Here is a 20,428-nt window from a genome sequence, read left to right on the forward strand (position 1 = left end):
CAAAACCCCTTTAACAACAGGGCCAGACATGACCCCATTATAGTGAACCTGGTTTTATTTTGTGGGATCTGGGATAGACTGACCTGGCCCCATATGTAAAAATACACAGAAATGGTTCAGCAGGCAAGGTAAATTAATACCTTAATTCCTAAATAACACCTGGATGGCTATAGATTCATAGTTCAGCAGTAGATACTTAAAATTACTTAAAATTCCCTGTTAGGAGAACAAAAAGAGTCTTTTTGGGTGGCTTGGGCATACCTGCAGGCTCCCTCCCATGTGATGAAACCCGAGGGCTGCCGGTAAGCACATTTCTAGGATTTTCTCTTAATTTCCTGAACCTTCCAGGAACCCAGATCTCCCCAGTCCCGCCGAAGACCCTGAAATAAGCACAGAGCAGGGCGGGGAGAGCACGGGAACAAGAAAGGGACCCCAAAACCCCAACGGGCACCCTGCTAACGGGGGGCTTGGGGGATTTCCCCCCCGGATATAGGGCTGGTGGCTGGGGGAACGAAGCAGAAAGGAGAAAAACCTTGGGGTCAGGGTGCTCCCCCCCCCCCAATAGCCCAAAGGTGCCAGGGCTGCTCCGCCCCTCCCCGCCCTCTTCCTCCTCCTCCTCCTCCTCCTCCTGCCGGGGCTATATAGGGATGCGCTCCCGGCGCCTTCCCTACGCCCCGGCGGTACCGGGCTCCCCAAAAAATCCTCTCCAGCCCCTTCTGCTTCCATCCCATGGGCTCAGCCAGTACCTGAGCCCGGCTCCGCGATGAAGACCATCATCGCCGCCTACTCGGGGGTGCTGCGAGGTACCCGGGGGTGGCGAAAAAAGGGGTCGGGGCCGGGGGGATGCTGCGGGGTGCGGGGCTCGGCGGTGATTTTAGGGACCCCCTCCGTCTTTTACCTTCCTGAAGGGTTGCTTTGTTAAGAAGGGGGACGGGAAAAAGCGCTGTGCAAGGCCGGGGGGGGGCTTCCTACGGCAGCTCCCCACGCAGTTTTGCTTTTAAGGGATCTTAGGGAGCCGGGCTGCTTCCCTGAAACTGCTGCAAAAACCGGGGCTGCTTTATTTAAGGGAGGCTGCACCCCGCAAACATGCGGCACTTGCTTCAAAACAGGCCTTTCCTCTTTTATTTTCTTTATTTATTTTTTTGCTGGTGGTGGTGGTGGGAAGGGAAGTGCGGCTTTATCAGCGCTGCCGGCAGAGCCGAGTGTGCAGCAATGAATTCAGCCCGGTTTTGTAACGCCGGCGCTCCCATCAACAGGTTTAAATCAAAATAACAGCAATAATAATTAAAAAAAAAAAAAGCGTCGCTGTTTCTTAGTGCTTTGCAATGAGGTGCGCAACGCTCCGTGGGAAAGCGAGGGTTTGGGTTGCAAAGCGCAGCAGAAAGGTTTTTTTTTATTATTTATTTTATTTTTTTTTTTTTTTTTGCTTTTGCACCCTCGGTGACTTCCTGAGTCGAGCTGGGTGGCGGTGGCGACACCCTGCAGACACCCAACGCTTCCTGCTGCCGGCTGGGGAGGAAAGCATGGGGCAGCCCTAGAGATCTTGCAGGAGGAAACTCAACCAGGCTTTATAGGGTTTGCTCGTCAAGGGCTCGTAGCCCACCTCGTCTTTTCCGGAGGAGCATCAGGGCTTGCAAGGTTTTTGCAGGAGGGTTTTTGCGGAAGCTCCCCGAGCAACCCTTGTGCTGCAAAAGGCTGCAAGAGCAAACTGGTAATTCCTCCTGGGCTGCAGAGAGCTGTGCGAGGCTTGTTGACTGAGCAAAATCCTTCGCAGGGCTGGGAGGACCCAAACCTTGGGGAATTAAGCCCTCTGCTCTTGTTTTTACCCCGTGTCCTGACCGGCCTTGCATGTAGTGCTGTGGGTGCAGAGCTGTGCCAAAGAAGTGGCACCCGGAGATGTTGGGGGTGCTGTCAGGTCTGGCTGTAGGATCAGCCATGGACTGATTGGGAAAAGATCTGTGTGCCTTTCCCATACACGCTTCCAGTTCCTAAAGCAATTTAGCTCGTCTGTGTAATGGGCAGGATGAGGCAGGTCGCCCGAATTAACAGCAAGCCAACAGTTAAACCGAGACCTAACTACAGGCCAAGCGCAGAGGATAAATCATTCAGGAGACCTATAAAATATGTAGGGCTGACCCGAGCCCTCAGCGGCCGCCCCGTTATGCGTTAAGGATGGATCTGGGACACGTGCATAATGCAAACCGGAGCGTGGTTTAGGGACAGCGATTGGCCTCATCTCTAGCTAATCCCGCTTAGTGCTGGAAAGCTGCCTTAGCTCTCCTCGGGTCAGTTCCTTCGAGGTGCCTTGCGGGGGTCCTGCGGTGATATTTGTGCTTTTTGCCTTGTTTCTGTGTGTGTGCTGTGGGATCCCGCAGCTCTCAGGTGGGCAGGGGCAGTGTGGTACTGTGATTTGTGCACAGGACCTTTGACGCTGCTTGATTGTGGGTTTTAACCTCTTCCACCACCCTGAGGAGTTAGAAGAAGCCTGCCAGGCTTCTCGCCACCTCCCTGGCCATCCTTTCCAAGTCCCTTGCCTGTTCAAAGGCCTGCTGGCCTCTGAGTCCTGCCCTCTGCTCTCCAGCCTTTATGCTCCGGCATCTGTTGCTGTCCCAGTGCCCCAGCACGGGGCATCGTCACCAATCTGTCCTCATCCCGATGGTTTGGCAAAGTGTGAACATCAGTGACCCTTCCTTAAAAAATTAAAATAATAAAAAACTTGGGTGATGGCATCTGCCTTTAAAAAATGCTGATAAAAACCTGGGTGCTGGCATCTGCCTGCCCATCCATCCCTGCAGGGGACCTCGCTCAGGCACCAGCCCCGTGTTGGGAGTGGCAAGGAGCAGTGCCCAGGGGTTGGTGGCACTTTTGGGTAGGAGGGCGTTGTCCCCTTCTCCTGATGTGACCCACTTTGGGCAGAGGCTGCCCTACTTCCCTGGCAGGGCATTGAGGAGGTGCTGGCTCTCAGGAGGGATGCTAGCATGGTCAGAGCACTCGAGGTTGTCCTTAAGTGTCTGTTTTTATTGTGCTGTCACACGGCCCCCGCTAGCTCTGTCGCTGACCTCCAGAGGCGTTATTTACTGCAGCTAATACAGGATTATTCAGGTGCACATATAAAGCAGGACAGGATAACTGCACCCCACGTAGCAAAGGTTCGTGGTGGTAGATGGGGAACCCACAAGGCTGGAAGAGCAAAAATCCCATGTCCTGCAGCAGGCAGCTGAATCAGCCCAGCCCTGGAGCAGCTTTTGTTGCTTGAGGGGGGTTTTTATAGACATCATATTCGACGTGGCAGCCTGCCGTGCAGGATCCTGCTCTTGGACAGGAGGCTGGCTCCTCTCAAGCATCCTAGTACTGGTTTGTTTAGCTTAGCTTTGCCAGCTTTGTTGCTGAAGTTGTAGCTCCCAACGTCCACTCGCACCTTATCCTCAGCCCCGGTTTTCATCCAAACAAGCCGGGCGATGCAGCGTAACTCCTGGCGGAGAGTTAACGGGCTCAGTGTCTTGTAAACGTCGTGGTTAAAAATACCCCGAGAGCTTGTTAAAAGCCAGGCTGTATCTGTGACATTTCGGCTTCCTCTCATCTAGCTCAGCCCGAGTGCTGTGGGCTGGGTTTTCGGGTGCCCAAGCGTCGAGTTGTGTTGATTTCCTCTCCTGGAGCCTTTGGGTCTGCCTCGGTGCCTGGATAAATGGCAGTGCTCAATTTGCAATTAGCTGGGGTGGAAGCACTCCAGGTGGTGCCCCTGGCTGGGTCCTTGCTGGGGTGTCCCTCCTTGGCCAAATTCTTCGCTGTCTCCATGAGCCCCTTGGTAGCATCTCCTGAGCGCTGCTGGAATTAAATAAATGCACTCAGCCCATCACCAGCTGGGACACGGCTGCCTAACAGCCCCGAGCTTCCTTGGATGGCTCCAGATTGCTGCTACCACTCACCAGCAGCAAGAACTCCCATGGAGAAATCACTTTTTTTGGCCATCTCGCCACGGAGCATCCTCCCGAGCTGCCACCGAGGGAGCTCAGCATCACCCCCCAGGCCAGGGATGGTGGCGTTGGGATCTCCGCTGCATAGGAACGGGTTGCCAGGGGTGTGAGCCCAAACAGGCGGCTGTCCCGTTCTGGAATGGGCAACCATCCACCAGGACAGCTGGAAAAGGTGCTGGGGCTGGCAGCAGAGGAAGATGGGGGGGCTGCGTTGCCCCAGGATTAAACATCTTCCCTGGGGAAAGGACTGATGCGGATGGATGCCAAAGGCTGGGGGGTGTGGTGTCCTTCTGCCTCAAGGTTCATCACGGGTACGTCTAATAGGCCTCATTAAACTTGGTTATGAAACTAATGAGCCCCCCGATGATTAGAGAAATTGCATCTCCTTCGCTCATTTACCCTTTGGGTCTTTAATTTGTGAGCAGTGCTGGGTGAGCCCTGGGAAAGAAAGGGTTTTCTTCAAGAGCTGTACCCAGGTACCAGAGTGGGGTTTTTCCCCTGGGTTTAGTCCTAAAACCACATCTCTAACTTGTCAAGGTTCTTTTGCTTCACACCAGGTCTGGAGCATCTTCTCCAGCACTCCTGCTGGCTGCTGAGGCTGGCAGAAGGGAGGTGGGGGCTGCAAACCCCATGTGTGAAGCCTCCTTATCCTCAACCAGGAATTTAGTGTTAATGTAACGTGGATGCCCGCGGTATCTACTGGCTCTTCTGGCATTGGGAAGCTTGACTGCTGCCAAGGATGTTTTTGCTTTCAGCAAATAGCTGCCCCTGGGGCACCACTTGTCCAAGGCAGGTGCTCAGCAGCCTGCTCAGAGCTGTCAACCCTCTGCAGGGAGCAGCAAAAAGCTTGATGTGGTTCGAGAAATGAGCCGAGATGTTGACTTATGCTACCCAATCCGGTCTATTTGTGGGGCTAGCGATGCCTATGATTTGTTAAGCATCTAGAAAATGCTGCAGCCCAAATGCATTCGGAGGGTTAAACAGTTGTTTGCTCCAGGGGAAGGGGATTTAGGCGATCCAGGGCTGGAGTGTTGGGTTCCTCAGTCCAAAGATGTTTCAGTGCTGTAACTGCAGGTGCTGGAAGGATCAATTACATGGAGCTGGGCTTTTGTTATGGGTCACAAACCAGCTCTAAGACTCTGGGCTTATTTTGAGGATGTAGTGGTGTCACTGGCCATATCCCTAAAAGCTTTGCTCCTAAAATCAGGCTGGCCAGACCTCGTCAGAGGCATTCCCTTCTAGCTGGGAAACTGCTGTAAAGAGAAGGGTATGAGTGACAGCATCCTTGACCTCACCTGGGAAATGGGTTTAATTATTGCTAGGAAAAAAAGAAAAAAGCTTTCTTGCCAGCTGTGCAATAGGGATGTATAACTGCAGAGATGCAGCTTGCCTGATACTGCGTTCAGGTGGCAATGCAGGTTAATAAAAATAAATTAAATTAAATATCACCTAAGCAGGGGAGAGCTGGCTCTGAATTTAGGCTGCAGCTCCCTGTTGGTGTCCTTTAGTAGCAGAAACGCTCGGGAAGGCAGCTCTCAGCCCTCAGGACCATGTGGCACTGAAGAGGAGCAGCAAAAGGAGCTGCAAGCAAAGATGGTAGAGGTGTTTTGCATATTTAAAGCATGCCTTGGTGAAGCTTTCTTTGTAGAAGCTACCAAAGCTCTAGAGGCTCGTCTCAACCAGATTCTTGCTGCATGAGCACTTGCATGGTCCCCAACACCAGCAGTGTACTTAGCAGCACTGCAGCCCTCCTAATAACAGGGAAGAAAGGGAAATATGTAAACACCCATCCCGACTTGCTCATAGGCCAGCAGCTGGATTTGCATTTTAGCCTGTAATTAGGGTGCTCGTAAAACACAGTAATGTTGAGAAGTGAAGGAAAACCCACTTGCAGGTGCTTCTTCCTGGAGGTTGTCTGCAAACCCTGCAGTGGGAGGTTCCTCAGAGAGAAATCTGGTCTTTCACTTCAGTTTTTTTATGAGGCTTCTCCCCGCTTGAATGGTTGAAAAGTGCTTGGAGGCTTGCTCAGGTGGGAACTGACGTTACCCATTAAATCCCTGCCAACATCCCCAAAACAGCTGGATGTTTTCAGATGGCAGAGCTTCCAAGGTGCTTAAACTCCCTGGGAAATGTCAGCCCCTGACAAGCCTTGCTCCAAAAGCAAATGGCATGGATACTGATTTTTAAAGTCCGATTTTTAAACGTAACTTGGTTATTATTTTTTTTTTTCTGTAGGTACAGGATCAAGTATTCTGTCTGCTCTGCAGGACTTGTTCTGGCTATCCAAATCCAAAGTAGAGAAACAACTGCAGATCATCTCCGTGCTGCAATGGGTCCTCACGTTCCTTATCATGGGTGAGTAGCACCTCGTGGCCTGAAGCAAAGCTTTTTGGCTTTTAAATTTTAATGCAGAAAACATTGACTTTTATATAAGTGTCAGTGGCTGAGGACAGCTCCTGGGGCACGTGGCTCTCAAAGAGCACACTCGGGGTGATATTTTGGCAAGGATGAATTTGCCTGGCCCTGGAAGGATCACAGAATCTGTGGATATCTGTGGTGTCTTCCATGCAAGCAAGACTGAATTCAAGGGCAAAAACTGCAGTCTATGAAGCAAGTCTTGCTGTTCCTTCCCCATTTAGTGATAAAAGCCCAATATTTGTGTGTGGGATCTCTGGGAACCTGGTGGGATGGTTGGTGTAGAGCTGGTGTAATGCGCAGCAGATTCATGTAGGTGAGGAAGAAACACCCGTGGTGTATGGCCACGAAGAAATCTTGGTGCTGGTGGAGTTTTTACACTTGCCTGGTAAAGCAGCTGGATGTATTAGGAAAGAAATACTTGCAGACACCAAAAATTGGGTGTTTGTGCACTTTCTTCAAAGCAGGTAGCCTTGGAGGAAGCGCTCTCCATCCCAGATCATGATTTTTTTTAGCCAAATCCGATTTGATTGAGGATTAATGACATCAGGTTGAGACTAAGACATCATGGAAGGGTCAAAAGGCAAGGGGCTCTTAGTGCAGGGGTAAATGCCCTCTGCAGCCCGAAACCTGACACCTCTTGGCTTTCTTTCTTTGCCCTATCCAGGTATTGCTTGCACTTTAATCCTCATGTACATACTGTGCACAGACTGCTGGGCCATTGCTGCTCTATATTTAGCCTGGCTGGTGTTTGACTGGAACACACCAAAGAAAGGTAAATAAGACAGAATTGATCCCCGATACCCACATCCTTATCTCCCTGTTTGGACAAAGCAGCGCTTCCTCGTGATGGGTGACTTCTCTCCTTGTCATCACCCACTGGGAGCTTTGCTCAGTGAAGCGTGCAAATGCCAGCCCTTGGCAGGAGCAGCGGCTGCAGGCTTTGTAGGCGCTGCTGCTCGTGCAAGACGGTGCTCACAGCACATCGCTGCGATGGGTTTGAGGCTTAGGTTTTCGCTATCAGGAAGATCTGTGTCAAAATGCAAGGGCTTGCTGCCCTACGGCTCTTGCAAGGTGCAGGTAGTGGCATGGGCATTAGGATACGGCTCCCCTGCAGAAGCTGTGTTGCTGTGAATGAATCAAAAAGTTTTATTTCTGCTTTCTGAAACCCTGCAGAAACCAGCTCCGAGACCCACTGCAGCGATGGCAGGGAGCTTTGGCAATTCCTTCCATGGCCACATTTAAGAAATGGAGATTTTTTTTTCTAAAGACTGCTGAAATCTTCCAGCATCTCAGCCTCCCTTCCCCAGCGGGGCAATCTGAGATTAACCTTGAGCTGTTCTGACCTTGACTTGTCCAACACCCAATGACAGCAGAATACCAAGTCTGACCCACCCCAAATTTGTCATCAGGCCTCGCTCGGCTTGTTGAAGTACCTTGAAGTGCTCAGCACTGCTGGTTTCACCTGATCTTAGTGAATGATGGAGGTGTCACACTCCCTTAGAAAGAAGCTGTTTATTTCCCCAGGGAGGCAGCGACCTGCCCAGAGCCCTCTAGGTTTCTTGGTGGGCACCCAGGTGGAAATGGCTCTAAAAATGACTCTTAAAAGCATGGCTTTTTCTCTCCAGGTGGCAGAAGATCCCAATGGGTGAGAAACTGGGCTATATGGAGGTACTTCAGGGATTATTTTCCTATAAGGGTAAGCACCACCTTGACTCCGTGCAATGAGATTTTCTGGTTTAGACTCAGTTTTAACAACCTCTGTGGAGATGACTTTGGTCACCCGCTATTTCTATCCACGACACTGAACTTGAAGCAGGATGTGGCTTATCTAGCATTGCCCTAGCACTGCTTGGAGCAGCTGTGGTTACAAGAAAATCTGGAACACGTGGCTCGTGATGGTGGTAACATGATTTGCAGAAGATTTTTGCTTCTGATTTTATTGCCAGACATCTTGAGGCAATCTAACTGAAGAACAGGGAGCCTGGGAGCCTTACTGCTGCCTCTCTAGCTTTTTTTTTTTTTTTTTTATTCTGGTCTCTGCTTGTAAACCTAGCTCAGCTCTGGTCTGTTTTCCAGTTATTCCCATAAGACAGCAGGGAGATGGGTCAGAATAGCTGGGAAGCCCATGCACCAAAAGCCTTATTTCATAGCAATCGGTGAAATTAGTTGTAAATTCTTTGGTTTGGGGTGTTGGGGTCCAGTGGTGGGGATAGCTCCAAGTCCCTGGATTGTGCTTGTACTTTCCCTGGTAGTTCAGGCATCCTGCAGACAGGACGGGGCTGCCAGCCTGCTCTGGGGGTTTCCAAATTCACCAAAGGACTTGGAAGGAACCAGAGGGCAAATTCAGCAAGGGGGGAACTCGATGCTTCTTTGGAAGGACACACAGGTGGAAGGTCTATTATATAAGGCTGTTGGCAAGTGTTTGATCAGGCCGAGCAAAAGGGGGGCACCTTGGATGGCTTTTTAACGAGCCGCCCTGCTCCAAGGGGGTTGGAGAATCCCATTCCTGCAGGAAGCCAAAGCAGCACAGCCTGGATTCCTTCTTCCCAAGTCACTTGAACTCCCAGGGGCATGACCACGCTGCCGGCCAACCAGCCTCTTGCCATGCTCTTGCTTCTCTAAATGGGTAATTCTGGCAGGTTTAGGTGTACGTGGAAAATATTGCAGCTGCACAGGCTGCCAGGTCGGCTCCATAGCTAAAGGGGAACAGGGCAGGCTGTGGTGTGGGAGATGAGATTTTAAGGGCTTGCCACAAGCCTTAATACTGCAGAAAACCAAAGCAGGCAGGTTTCTCCTGGAGACTTTGAGCCAAGGAAGCCACCAGTGGTGGCTGGTCCCTTTGCATGGCACCCATCTTCCAGCCCTGTGGCTCAGCCCCACTGTGGCTATTAAAAGCTCAGCAAACACTGGGCTGCTCAGGTATGTAAACTCTGCAGTTTTAGGTAGATAAACTGAACTTTTCTGCAGTTTTAGGTCAATCCTTGCTAGTTCACACACTTCCAAAGTCCCCTTCTGGCTGTAATTCCTGTTGCTGAAGGGGTGGAGTTGTGCAAGGTTTGCAGAGCCAAATGGTAAATGGGAGCTGAAGGGCAGGACAGGAAGGATGACAGCTTCTATTTGGGCTCATGAAAGGCCTGGGAATTCTTTAGATAAACTATTTATCTGTCTTCGGTTAAGTGGGAGACTGGTGTAGAGACAAACATTGAATCTGCTGGCTGCAAAATTCATCTTGGCTGGATCCTCAGCTGCCCGTAAGGGCTCTGCAGGGCTTGGTTCCTCCCTTGGGCTGGATTTTGGGTTTCCCAAATCACTAAAGCCACCTCCCAGGACTGGAGAGCCACCTCCTGTTTTTACAACACCAAAACTGTGGGTGTGGAGGCCGAAAGGCTGCTGTCCTCGGAGGCTGCAGGTCCGGGAGCTGAGATTTCCTCCTGCCAAGCTGCTGTGAGCTCCAGCTGGAGGATCAGGCAGGATCTGGCCAGGCTGAAATGTAACTGGCATCCACCTGACAAAGCTGTGTTGTAACTCGGGGCTAGACCTGCTGCAACCCTCCGTGGGCTTCCTTTACGGGAGGAGCTGCAGGAGAAGCAGGCTCTGCTCTGGTCTGGTTGTTCATGATGATTTGCTCAGTTTTACGCTTCGCTGAGCAGCATCTGCCTCCTGAAACACCAGGGCTATCGTACCTGGAGGTACCCGGGTTGTGTTTTGTAATACCAAGCAGATTTGGGAACCAGCCTGAGTTTGCAAGAGCTCGTCCATTCTCACTGGGGCTTCGCGCGTCTGCTCTGGCAGTGATGAGCTATTTTAGGGCACCAGGAGCTTAAGTTCGTCTGCTGCTTAGTGGCTGGCCTTGCAGAGAGTGCCTTAAGCACTAAGCAGTGCACAAAGTAGCTGAGGAAGCTGCCAGGGAGCTAAATCCTGCTGCTGAACAGCCAGGTGGGACCTGAGCTCTTGTAGACGTGGGCACGGTGCTGTGCCTGCCTCGACCCTGCAGAGGCAGGAGAGGTCCCAGCAGCTTCCCCAGCACCTTTCATCACCCAAAGGTCTTGTTTAGGCAAAAAGGAGCCCTCCCCCATGCGTGTAGGAGCTGCTGCTGTTTACCTCCAGGGGAAATAACGCTTCAGATAGCGATGACTGCAGACCTTTGGCTCTTGGTGATGTCAGGCAGCGAGACTTTCTCCGTCTCCTGCTCAGCTGGAGGCTTTGCTTCCCATGGGGGATGTCATATATCGGTGATACCCAGAGCCTGGAGGGGTCTCCAGGTGCTGGTTTGCATCGCTGGGAAGGGGAGAGCAGCTTCTTCCACCGTGCTGCTGGACAGGATGCAGCCAGCTGCAATCCTTCCATCATTTTGCAAGCTCTACTTGTGGATCCTGAAGGAGAAGCTGTAAATTTGTGCTTTTTGCATGCTTCAGTGGTCACTGCAGCTGGATGTGAGCCCTCACCTAAACAACTCGCCATCATCCTGCTCTCTGCTGGCTCCATCTCTGCAGCCCCCTTTCTCCACGCTTGCACACATTATTTACTCCTCCTGTTCCTGCAGATGCAAGGGGCAGTGCCGTTCTTCGGCTCCGCTTGGCACTCAAATATTTAACTCGGCGTGGTTTGTTTACCCCCATTACGCGGCTTTATGGCTGCTGCAGGCAGGCTTAGATCTGTTTGAAGAAATTTGCCTGGGCTAATGGGCGAGCAGATGGATGGACCTTTGCTCCCACTGCGGTGTGCTCAGCCTCGGGCTGGGTTTCCAGCAGCTGGGACGGGTGCGTTGGCGCAGTGGGAAGCGATCAGCCTCCTAAGGAAAGCTTTGGTCGTGCTCAAGGCCAGGAATAATTGCTTATAGCTCTTAGATTTCTGCTTCTAGACCACGTTTAGGGAGCCATCGGGGTTCTGCCTTTGCTGGCAGCTCAGCCCCAGGCTGAGTTTATGCAGCAGCAGCTCTAAGCACCTCTTGCAGGTGCTGCACGGGCAAATTTGGCTGGTGCCTGCGGTGTGGGGCTGTTCTGGCTTGAACTGGCAGGAGGAGGATGTTCTCTGTTATGTGGATCAGACACAAAATGTGGTCACCTTCTGCTGGCCCATCCCAGGGGGACATCCCAGTGGCAAGTGCATGGGACAAGCTGCTGGGGCAGAGCATCGATCTGAGAGGCAGAATGACTCCGAGCCTGTAAATCCCCATTGTGAGCCTCGGGAAAAACCTTCAGAGAGTGAGAACCTTTCTGAAAAAGGGCTCCCGAGCACTGAGCGTATCCTTGCCAAGAGAAGCACAACCCCACGCCTCTGTAACGGGAGATGTTGGCAGGCAGACAGACAAACAGACAGGCTGGTCTGGCCAGGCTCATGCAAGGAAGGAGCTCCACGTGGGAGCCGGGTGTCCTTGCACGTGGCCGAGGGGCTGGCAGCAGCAGGACAGCACGCATGGTGTGCCTCCTGCTCCAGGGGGACAAGGACAACCCCTCTGCTCCAGGGACCTTCCTCCGAGAGCAGCGATACCCAATGCAGGGGGAGGATGAGGTCTTGGGTTTCTCCTACAGCTGAGCAAGAGGTGATGGATAACTCGGGTTACTTGTTACGTTGCTTCCTTTCCCTCCTCTCTTCCAGGGAAAGAGGTTTCCAGTCTGTGGTCTTGGAGCCCAAATTGTCCAGGGTGGTCAAATACCCCAGAGGGACACCCCTTGCACCCTGGGGATGAAAAGCAAATTCACCTCCTAATTAAGCAAAAACAGAGAGGGATAAATGTGTGACATAAGCCACGGGGCTCTACGGAGCTGCTGCAACCCCAAGCATCTGCAGACACTTCCCAGAGCCCTACGTGACCCTAAATCAAGACGAAAGTGTGCAGGGGAAGGGCACCCAGCTTGGTGAACCCCCTGCAGCTGCTGTCCTAAACCCTGCAAATGCTGCAGGGAGCAGCAGGAGCGTGGGGAGAGGAGGAGGAGGAAGGAATGGCATTTCTGGGCACTCGCTCAGCATGTCGCAACTGGGCTCCAGCTCCCCGTAGCATGATTCAACAAAACCTGCTTGCGTGCTGCTGCTGCCAAAGCACTTCTTGGCCACGGTGCCGGGGTGCGTAACGCGTGGCTTTCCGCAGCGTCACATCAAGTTTTTTCCTCCAGGGGCTGACACAAAGCGTGACCTTTTCATGTACAATCGGGCTGCAGAGATGGTCAGGGAGTCGTGCTGAAGGGCAGCCAGGGCTTGTAGGTGCTGTCCTGGTCTGTGAGCTGCTGGGGCGCAGCAGCCAGCAAAAAAAAGGTATTATTGCAACTGGAAAAGCAAGAAATTTTGATTTAAAATTCCCTACTCCTATATAAACAGAGGAAACGAGGCTAAAATCTGGTTTTTCTCTGGGCTATAGGGTACAGGGTGATGGAGCAGTCCTTTAATTTGCTCACTTGCCCTGCTTGCATACAGGGAAAGATGCTCTGCTGCATGGGACACTGTTACTTACAGTAGGGGGGAAATTTCCTGGCCCTAATGGAACCAGGGCATGGGTTGTGCTGTGCATGGTTAAGGAAAATTCAGAGCATCCGTGGTGTGAAAACAGAAGGGAATATTAGGTTGGGAACATTGCACAACCCCAAACAGCACGGCCAGTGCTGCTGGAGCGCATCCTGCAGAAACCTGAGCACTGCTGTGGATGGCTCGAGGTGTCTTGTTGGCTCTTTTGGTGTGTAGATCAGCGTGAAATCTCCTACAAGGAGGACAGTTTCCAATGGTGAGCCTCCCCTCCATGCCTTTTTCCATCTTGGAGGGTGACCAGAAGGCGTGTTAAGCAGCTAGGTCTCTTTTCAGACATTAAGCAAACTTGCTCGTGTTATAGGACACTAATTATTTTTTTTTCCCTTCTCACTGGGGTGTGAGCCACTAATGTGCCGAGACGGGGTTTGGAAGGAGGCGTAGCTGTGGCTAACAGGACCGTGAAGAACTGGGTTGGCTTGGACAGGAGGCTTAGAAGAATACCTTTGGGAAGAGTGGAGGAACAAAGGGCACAGCCTGCTGCAACCAGCCTTTGTTCCTGCTTGGCTGCCTGTCCTCTTAGTGACTAAGATCAGTCTGTTTGTTCTGCTCACTCAGTTTTAGGAGCCAATGTTTAACTTGCAGCCCTTAATGCAGCTTCTGAAATCCAGGATAGCCGATATCCTCAGCCCTTGGGCTGTCCTCGGTGGGAAGGGGGACAAAAGTGGTGGACTTGTACTGGGGACTTCTTTATTATTTATTTACTTATTTTTATTTATTTTTTTTTAATCATTACATTACATCTGCCTTCATGTGAGCTCGCTGTGTTTCTATCCTAGCTGGTTAAAACCCACAATCTGCTGACCACCAGGAATTACATTTTTGGGTACCATCCACATGGCATCATGGGCTTGGGCGCCTTTTGCAACTTCAGCACAGAAGCCACAGGTGTCAGCCAGAAATTCCCTGGGATCCGACCGTACCTTGCTACCCTGGCTGGGAACTTCAGGATGCCCATTTTGAGGGACTACTTAATGTCTGGAGGTAAGTGGAGGAGCTCTTTGCTTCTCCAACCCATGCCTTTGCCCCTCTTTCACAGTGATCTAGTGGTGGTGATACTGCCCATGGCAGGGGGTTGGAGCTAAATGATCTTTAAGATCCCTTCCAACCCAAAGCATTCTATGATTCAAGTGAAAAAATGTGGGAGAAACCTGCACAACCCCTTCTCCTTGGTAGCATCACGCAAACTATGCTTCCATAGTTGTCAAGAGGAAGCTGTGAATAAATGCAGCAGGGGCTGCTGCTTCTCTGCATTCATCCTTAGTTCAAAGATACTCTGGTCCAAGGGCTATGCCCTTGGATATCTTAGAGATATCTTGGATATCTTAAACATATCTGGTGCTTTTCTAACATCTTTCACATCCACAACTAGGTAAAACAAGTCATCCTAGTTAGCAGTAGGAGGTATGGCTAGATGAAGTTGCACTATGTGAAAATATCAAAAATTCCCTAGTCTTTGAAATATGAGCTCCTGGGTCTGATGGCACAAGGTGGCATGAAGCCAAGCTTCATGGTGATGGTAGATGCCCTCTTCATCCAATTGATTTTAGATGCCTGCCAGAATTTGGGTTATTGCATGGTTTCAGCTGCTCAGACAAGCCCTTTTCCTGGGGATATTCCTACAGATGGGTCACGGAGAATAGGCAGTGATATAAATTGCTGAATGACGTTATTAGGTGTTGTGGTTTTTTGTTTTGTTATTTTTTAATGGACTTCGCTATTTTAATGATGGAGGGTTCATAGGTTATGACTGGGCAGAGGAAGCAGTGCTGATAACCTCCAGAAACAGGTTGTGTGGCCTGAACTTCCCTTTTGGAGTAAGGGTGCTCAAGAGTTAGAAAGAGATGAGGAAGTAAGGTTTGAAAGACCATGACATGAGTAATGAAGTAACCTCTTTGCTGCTCCTGGAGCAATCAATAGATAATCAATACCATTTACCATCAATAAATGTACTTAAAACAAGTATTTTAATTTAGCCTTCTGGCTAAACTTTAACTCATGGCTGGGAAAAGTGAGGAAGTAGCAGCATTTGGCTTGTCTAGGTTTGACTGCTTCTAGACTACTGCCTTAATTAAGTGAGGGAGAGGGAGACTGCTTAGACATGGTGTGGAAAAGATGCATGCACCTGCCCAGGAAAGGCAATATCTGAAGCAAGCTGGTTGCCATCTGCCTGCATTAGATGGAAATAATTCAGAAATTCTGCAGGACAGCAGTGCACGAGAAGCTGGGATCTGCTTTCTGGACTATTGCACAGCTGTAGACTTCATTTGGCTGTGCATCATCAACCATTCTGCTTAAAAAAGACCCTTTCAATCTGCACAATATGAGTGGTAGGACAAATCTTGTCTTTACTCTTCCTATACTGAATCAGGAGGGTGTCAATGCAAAGGCTTGGAAGTTGTTGCTTGCAGAGTGGTGACAGTTCCCTAAATCCTTTGTTTTTGTGGACAAACCACTTTGAGTGAAATCCTGGCAAATCTTACTGTACCAATACACAAACTTAGCCATTTTGCAACCACTGTTGCATATTATAGTGTTACAGTGGAGATTTAAGCTACAGCAAGCCTCCTCTGAGGCACAAGGAGATGACCAGAAAATCCTATATACTGTATAAATGTGCTAAAGAGCACAAGTCTGCCTTCACCACTTGTCTGTATGTCTTGTCGCATTTCCTGGAGGAAGGATTTCCATGCTCAGTGCTGTGAGCAGCAGTAATCTCCTTCTGCTGACAAGTGTGAGGGGGATGAACGTAAAGCAGAACTGCTGTTAGCTGGGGCTGTGTCATTGATGAGCCTTGGTGGGCAGAAGTACCAAGGCTCTCATAGAGTCATTAAGGTTGGAAAAGCCCTCCAGGATCATCTGGTCCAACCAACCCCCTACCACCAATGTCACCCCCAAGCCCTGTCCCCAAGCACCACGTCCAACCTCTCCTTGAACACCCCCAGGGACGGGGACTCCTCCACCTCCCTGGGCAACCCGTCCCAAGGCCTGAGCGCTCTTGCTGAGCAGAAATGTCTCCTCATTGCCAACCTGAGCCTCCCCTGGCACAACTCGAGGCCGTTCCCTCTGCTCCTGGCCCTGCTTCCCTGTGAGCAGACGCCTCGATGTCCTTCTGGTAGTGAGGGGCCCAAAGCTGAACACAGTACATCCTACTGGGCAGCCAGCACAGCTGAGCCTTTCAGAGAAACGTGGTCAGGGACAGCTGTAGCTGTGCCGAAAGAAGTTGGATGTTTTTTCCATCTTCAAATCCAGCTATCTCGAGAAAGGTCTACTCCCCTGTGGCCTGGAGCTGGGGTGAGGTGGTGACCTTGGTGTCCTGTACTTAAAGATACGCACAAAGGCTTGCAGGCCGGCCCTGCGTAATTCCAGGGGACCCATTCATCACTTCAGTTCTTGCCTCAAGTGACTACCATGAGATGTGCAGAATCCGTTTCTAAAATTAAATGGCATGTACTACTGCCCTTCGTGGGGCAATGACCTTAAGTACTCGGCGCAGCTCAGACAAGTTGCGTGGATGGGAATGTAAATGATGGCATCTCGTTTTTCCTTGGCTTGTGCTAGCCAAAAATGTGAGGCATGAGCAAGCTCAGACAGTAACTGTAGGATAAAGCCATGACTTTCAGAGGTGGAAGTTAGCACTTCTTCATATTTTTAGAGCAATAATGGAGAAGTCAAAAGGTCCCTTTTTCATCTGGCTGAATAAGATCAGCAGAGTGAGGCCTGGTGCTTCAGATTTGCAGAGCTCTCCCTGCCCTGAGGTGCTGTGGGTGGTAGTACAGCCCTGTCCCTGCCAGCACACAATAGAGGGAAGGATCTTCCCAGGCACTTATCCCAGAATATGGACTTACCTAAGCACCTTACACTTCTCATGCAAGGGCTTGAGATGTTATTTTGGGAATTTGAATTATTTTTCAAATTAATCCACACTGGATGCCTCAGAGAGGCTTGTCTATTTGTTTTCTTTGTATCACTAAAGCATCCTCACAGGCTGACTTATTCCTCTGGTTGCTTTTGCTGAGAAACTGGTCAGATTCAGACTTGTATCCATCAAAATCACACATCTGCTTTGCTTCTACCCTAAGGATAAACCAACTCCAGTTTGCATGGAGGAAGTCTTAAACAACTGCCTTGCACATCACTAAGCACAGAAGGAAATCCTTGCTGAAATCTTGCATTTAAAGGCAAAGTTTTGAGAGATGGTGGTGGTGGAGTTTGTCTATGACCAAGTCTAATGCTGTCCAGTCCTATTAAATGCTTGTGTAGTCAAGGAACAGGCTGCCTGATAATACACCCAGCCCTTTTCCATGACCACGGGGAAATTTGGCAACTCAACTAGAAGCAGAAAGTTTGTGCCTTGATTGCAAGGGTGGCTGGTGTCTTCAGGGTCATCCAGGCTGTTCCTAATCTTGCAGCTGGTTCTTTTGTCTCCCCTGACTCTGCAGGTATATGTCCTGTGAATCGTGACAGCATAGACTACATCTTGTCCAAGAACGGCAGCGGCAACGCCATCATCATCGTGGTGGGGGGAGCAGCAGAGTCCCTGAACTGCACCCCGGGGAAGAACTCCGTGACGCTGAAAAATCGGAAAGGATTTGTAAAACTGGCTCTACGGCACGGGTAAGAGGCAACCTCGATGTTCGAGCAGTAGTGTTAGCATACAAAAGGTGGTCTCACCCCCTGAAGGAGTTGATGGATCCTTCTTTCTGCAGTCGTGCCACGTTGCACGGCTCCATGCCCAACGCCTCAAACACATTGAACCTGTCCCATCTTTTGCCAAGCTCTGGGCAATAAAATCTGAGTGTGCAGCCTGGAAGAGTGCGTGGCAACGTGTGGTGCTGCAATACTGACCGCAGCCCAGGGGCACAGGGGTCCTAACACCTCTCCATCCTTCTAGTGCGGACCTGGTTCCTGTCTACTCCTTCGGGGAGAACGAAGTGTACAAGCAGGTGATCTTCGAGGAGGGTTCCTGGGGAAGATGGGTTCAGAAGAAGTTTCAGAAGCACATTGGCTTTGCTCCGTGCATCTTTCATGGCCGTGGCCTCTTCTCCTCCAACACGTGGGGCTTGTTACCGTACTCCAAGCCCATCACCACTGTCGGTAAGGTTTTGGGGTGAATATGTTGTGTGCTTCTCTAGGTAGCAGCATACTTGAATCTGTGCCATATCTTCACTCTAGCTTGGTCTTGGGGTGTTGAAAAACTCTATTTATAAAGCTCCATTTTCCCTTTTAAACAAAACCTCCCAGCACAAGCTGAGAATAAGCCACAGTAGCTTCAAGAGGCTGCAAGACTCCAATCGTATTCTACCAGCCAGTTGAGCCAGTGAGCTCATTTTGGAAAAAATGCTGTGGCTGCTACCTTCTCTAAGCCAAAATAAGAAGCAACCTGTTATGTCTGATAGCTGAGCCTTAATACCAGCCCTAACGAGTGCCTCTGAGTCTTCCACTCCAAAGAAACGAGGCTTTTAGGGAAATAAGCATTTCTTTGCTTTTGTGTATAGGGGAAGTATGAGAACCGCAGCTTTTAGCCTTGGTTCCTGTTAGCTGGGGGGGGATTTATCATTAGGCTGCAGGCAGCAAGTGGGACTTCCCCACCATTTTGCACACAATTGGGGAGGAATCAGGCAAACATCTACCACGATGGCAAGCAGGGTGGACATGCTGAGCTAATGCATCTGTAGCCCTAGAGGACAAATCTCCAGGGTGTATAGGAGCATTTAACCTAACCTGTGGGTCTTTCCCTTTTTTTTTTTTATCAGTTGGCGAGCCCATCACCATCCCCAAAATCGATAATCCATCGCAGAAGGAAGTGGACTTCTACCACAGCATGTACGTGGACTCCCTGATCAAGCTCTTTGACAAGTATAAGAGCAAATTTGGTCTGCCAGAGACTGACGTCTTGGAAGTCAACTGAAGGGACTGGCTCAGCAGCAGCACCTCCTTCTCTCAGATTCAGCCCATCTTCTCCAGGAGTCCAAACTGTCATCACGCATTTGAAAGCATGTGTGGGTGTATGTGTCTTCTTAAAGAAAGTGTTTAAAGTATTGCTAGACCACTTGTAAAAGTAATAATTTAAAAGAAAAAAAAAAAGTCTTTACTTAGGATAAATCCCATTACAAACATCTTTCTGTCCAAAAGAGCACAACTCCCCATTGCTGTGAGGATTTGGGTGGGGGAAATGATTGCCTTTGTAATCTGCTCTGTCGTGCTGTTGGATTGCCGGTGGTGGATTAGAAGCATTCCTACAACTACTGCACAAGCTATTTTGGGGAGGGCAGCATCCAGCTGGTTCTCAACCAGAAAGCAGCAGGCTGATTTGACCAGGAGAGCAGTATTACAGGCACGTTGCACAAGAGCCATGCTGAGAGATGCTTTACCTAGCACAAGGGCTTTTCTGCTTTGGAAAAGCCCCTTCTGAAAGCACCAGCAGGCTGCCAAAACAGGGCAGGGCACCTGCCCTGCGTGGTGCGGGGAACCAAAGGATGTGTGAGTCTAGAGGACCTCAATCCGTATCGATATACCGGATACTTTGGTGGCTGTAACTTCACTCCTTGTGTCTGGAAAGTCACTTTAGAAGCAGGTCTGTCCCAGGTGCTACTCGCACAGTGGTACGTAGCAGGAAAGACAGGACTCCTTCATAGCCACGAAGCTCCGAGGACAAGTTCCAGGAGCGGTGGGACGGTGCAATGGTGTGGCCCCAGTGTTGCAGACCCTTAGGGTAGCCAGTAGGGGTAAATGCAGCAGGACTGTTCGTGTTTTGGATCCCAAAAAGAAGCATTTGGGGAAAGCTTAGGAGTTATTTCTGCCCAAAGATGGCTTTTAAATATTCTGTCCAGTGAATGTAAAGGAGTAGCCTTCTCACGCATAGGATCCGAAGTGAGCGACTTTTTAAAGTGTTTATAAAATGTTTACGTGGCTGCTAACAGTGCTTGTAGTGAGATTTCTTCAGAGTACAGCGTGTTTGTGTAAACCTGAAACATTGCACTACTTGCATGTCTGACCTGCCTTTGCAAACGTTCGGTGAGTGTGTTTGGAGCTCTGAAATGTGCCTTTCTGCCATGCAAGAGGACGGTACTTCACATTCCTGGAATCTTGCCTCTGACGACAAACGTCCATCTGTCACATTTGATAGACTTGTTGTGTTACAGAGTACCGATTTTTGTACAAATTTCTAGAAATAAAACTTGAGCAAAAACAAAAGCGGGCTGCTTTGGTCTCTTCCGTGTTGTGGTATGTGGTTGGGTTTGTCTATCCAAAAGGAGACCCGTGCTTACCTGCGTGATTCCTACATGATATACCCATGAGATTAAGCAAATCTTTGTGCTTTAAGGGGTGTGGGTGTGTAAGGAGTTATGCCTGCCTACTTACACCTCTGGACCTCGTTTGCTGAGCAGGTAAAATTCATGCCCTCTTGCTCCTTCCAGCAAGGGGCTTGAATCCTCCCAGCTCCTGTCTGAGCCCCCAGCCTCCCTCCACAGGAGGTACAAACACTCCAAAAATAGCACACATTATTTTTTGCCTTT

At 50.2% G+C, this 20,428-nt stretch overlaps 1 protein-coding gene across 1 annotated transcript; it reads left to right on the forward strand.

Annotated features, from left to right (window-relative positions):
* Positions 1–637: 637 nt before the first annotated feature.
* Positions 638–20,105, forward strand: DGAT2 (diacylglycerol O-acyltransferase 2). The gene is made up of 8 exons (XM_068692308.1): positions 638–803; positions 6,210–6,329; positions 7,057–7,164; positions 8,018–8,088; positions 13,688–13,892; positions 17,351–17,525; positions 17,803–18,005; positions 18,665–20,105. The coding sequence occupies exons 1-8, from the start codon at positions 764–766 to the stop codon at positions 18,817–18,819; spliced, it is 1,077 nt and encodes a 358-aa protein (XP_068548409.1). The 5' UTR covers positions 638–763; the 3' UTR covers positions 18,820–20,105.
* The last annotated feature ends 323 nt before the right edge of the window (positions 20,106–20,428 follow it).

The sequence above is a fragment of the Anas acuta genome, chromosome 1 (genome assembly GCF_963932015.1).
Source record: "Anas acuta chromosome 1, bAnaAcu1.1, whole genome shotgun sequence".
NCBI lineage: Eukaryota > Metazoa > Chordata > Aves > Anseriformes > Anatidae > Anas > Anas acuta.

Excerpts from the sequence above, each read along its gene's own strand:
- DGAT2 (XM_068692308.1), top strand. The coding sequence starts at position 764 with ATGAAGACCATCATCGCCGCCTACTCGGGGGTGCTGCGAG. Across the intron at positions 6,330-7,056 it reads CCTCACGTTCCTTATCATGG|GTATTGCTTGCACTTTAATC; the intron begins GTGAGTAGCACC and ends TGCCCTATCCAG. Across the intron at positions 18,006-18,664 it reads CAAGCCCATCACCACTGTCG|TTGGCGAGCCCATCACCATC; the intron begins GTAAGGTTTTGG and ends TTTTTTTATCAG.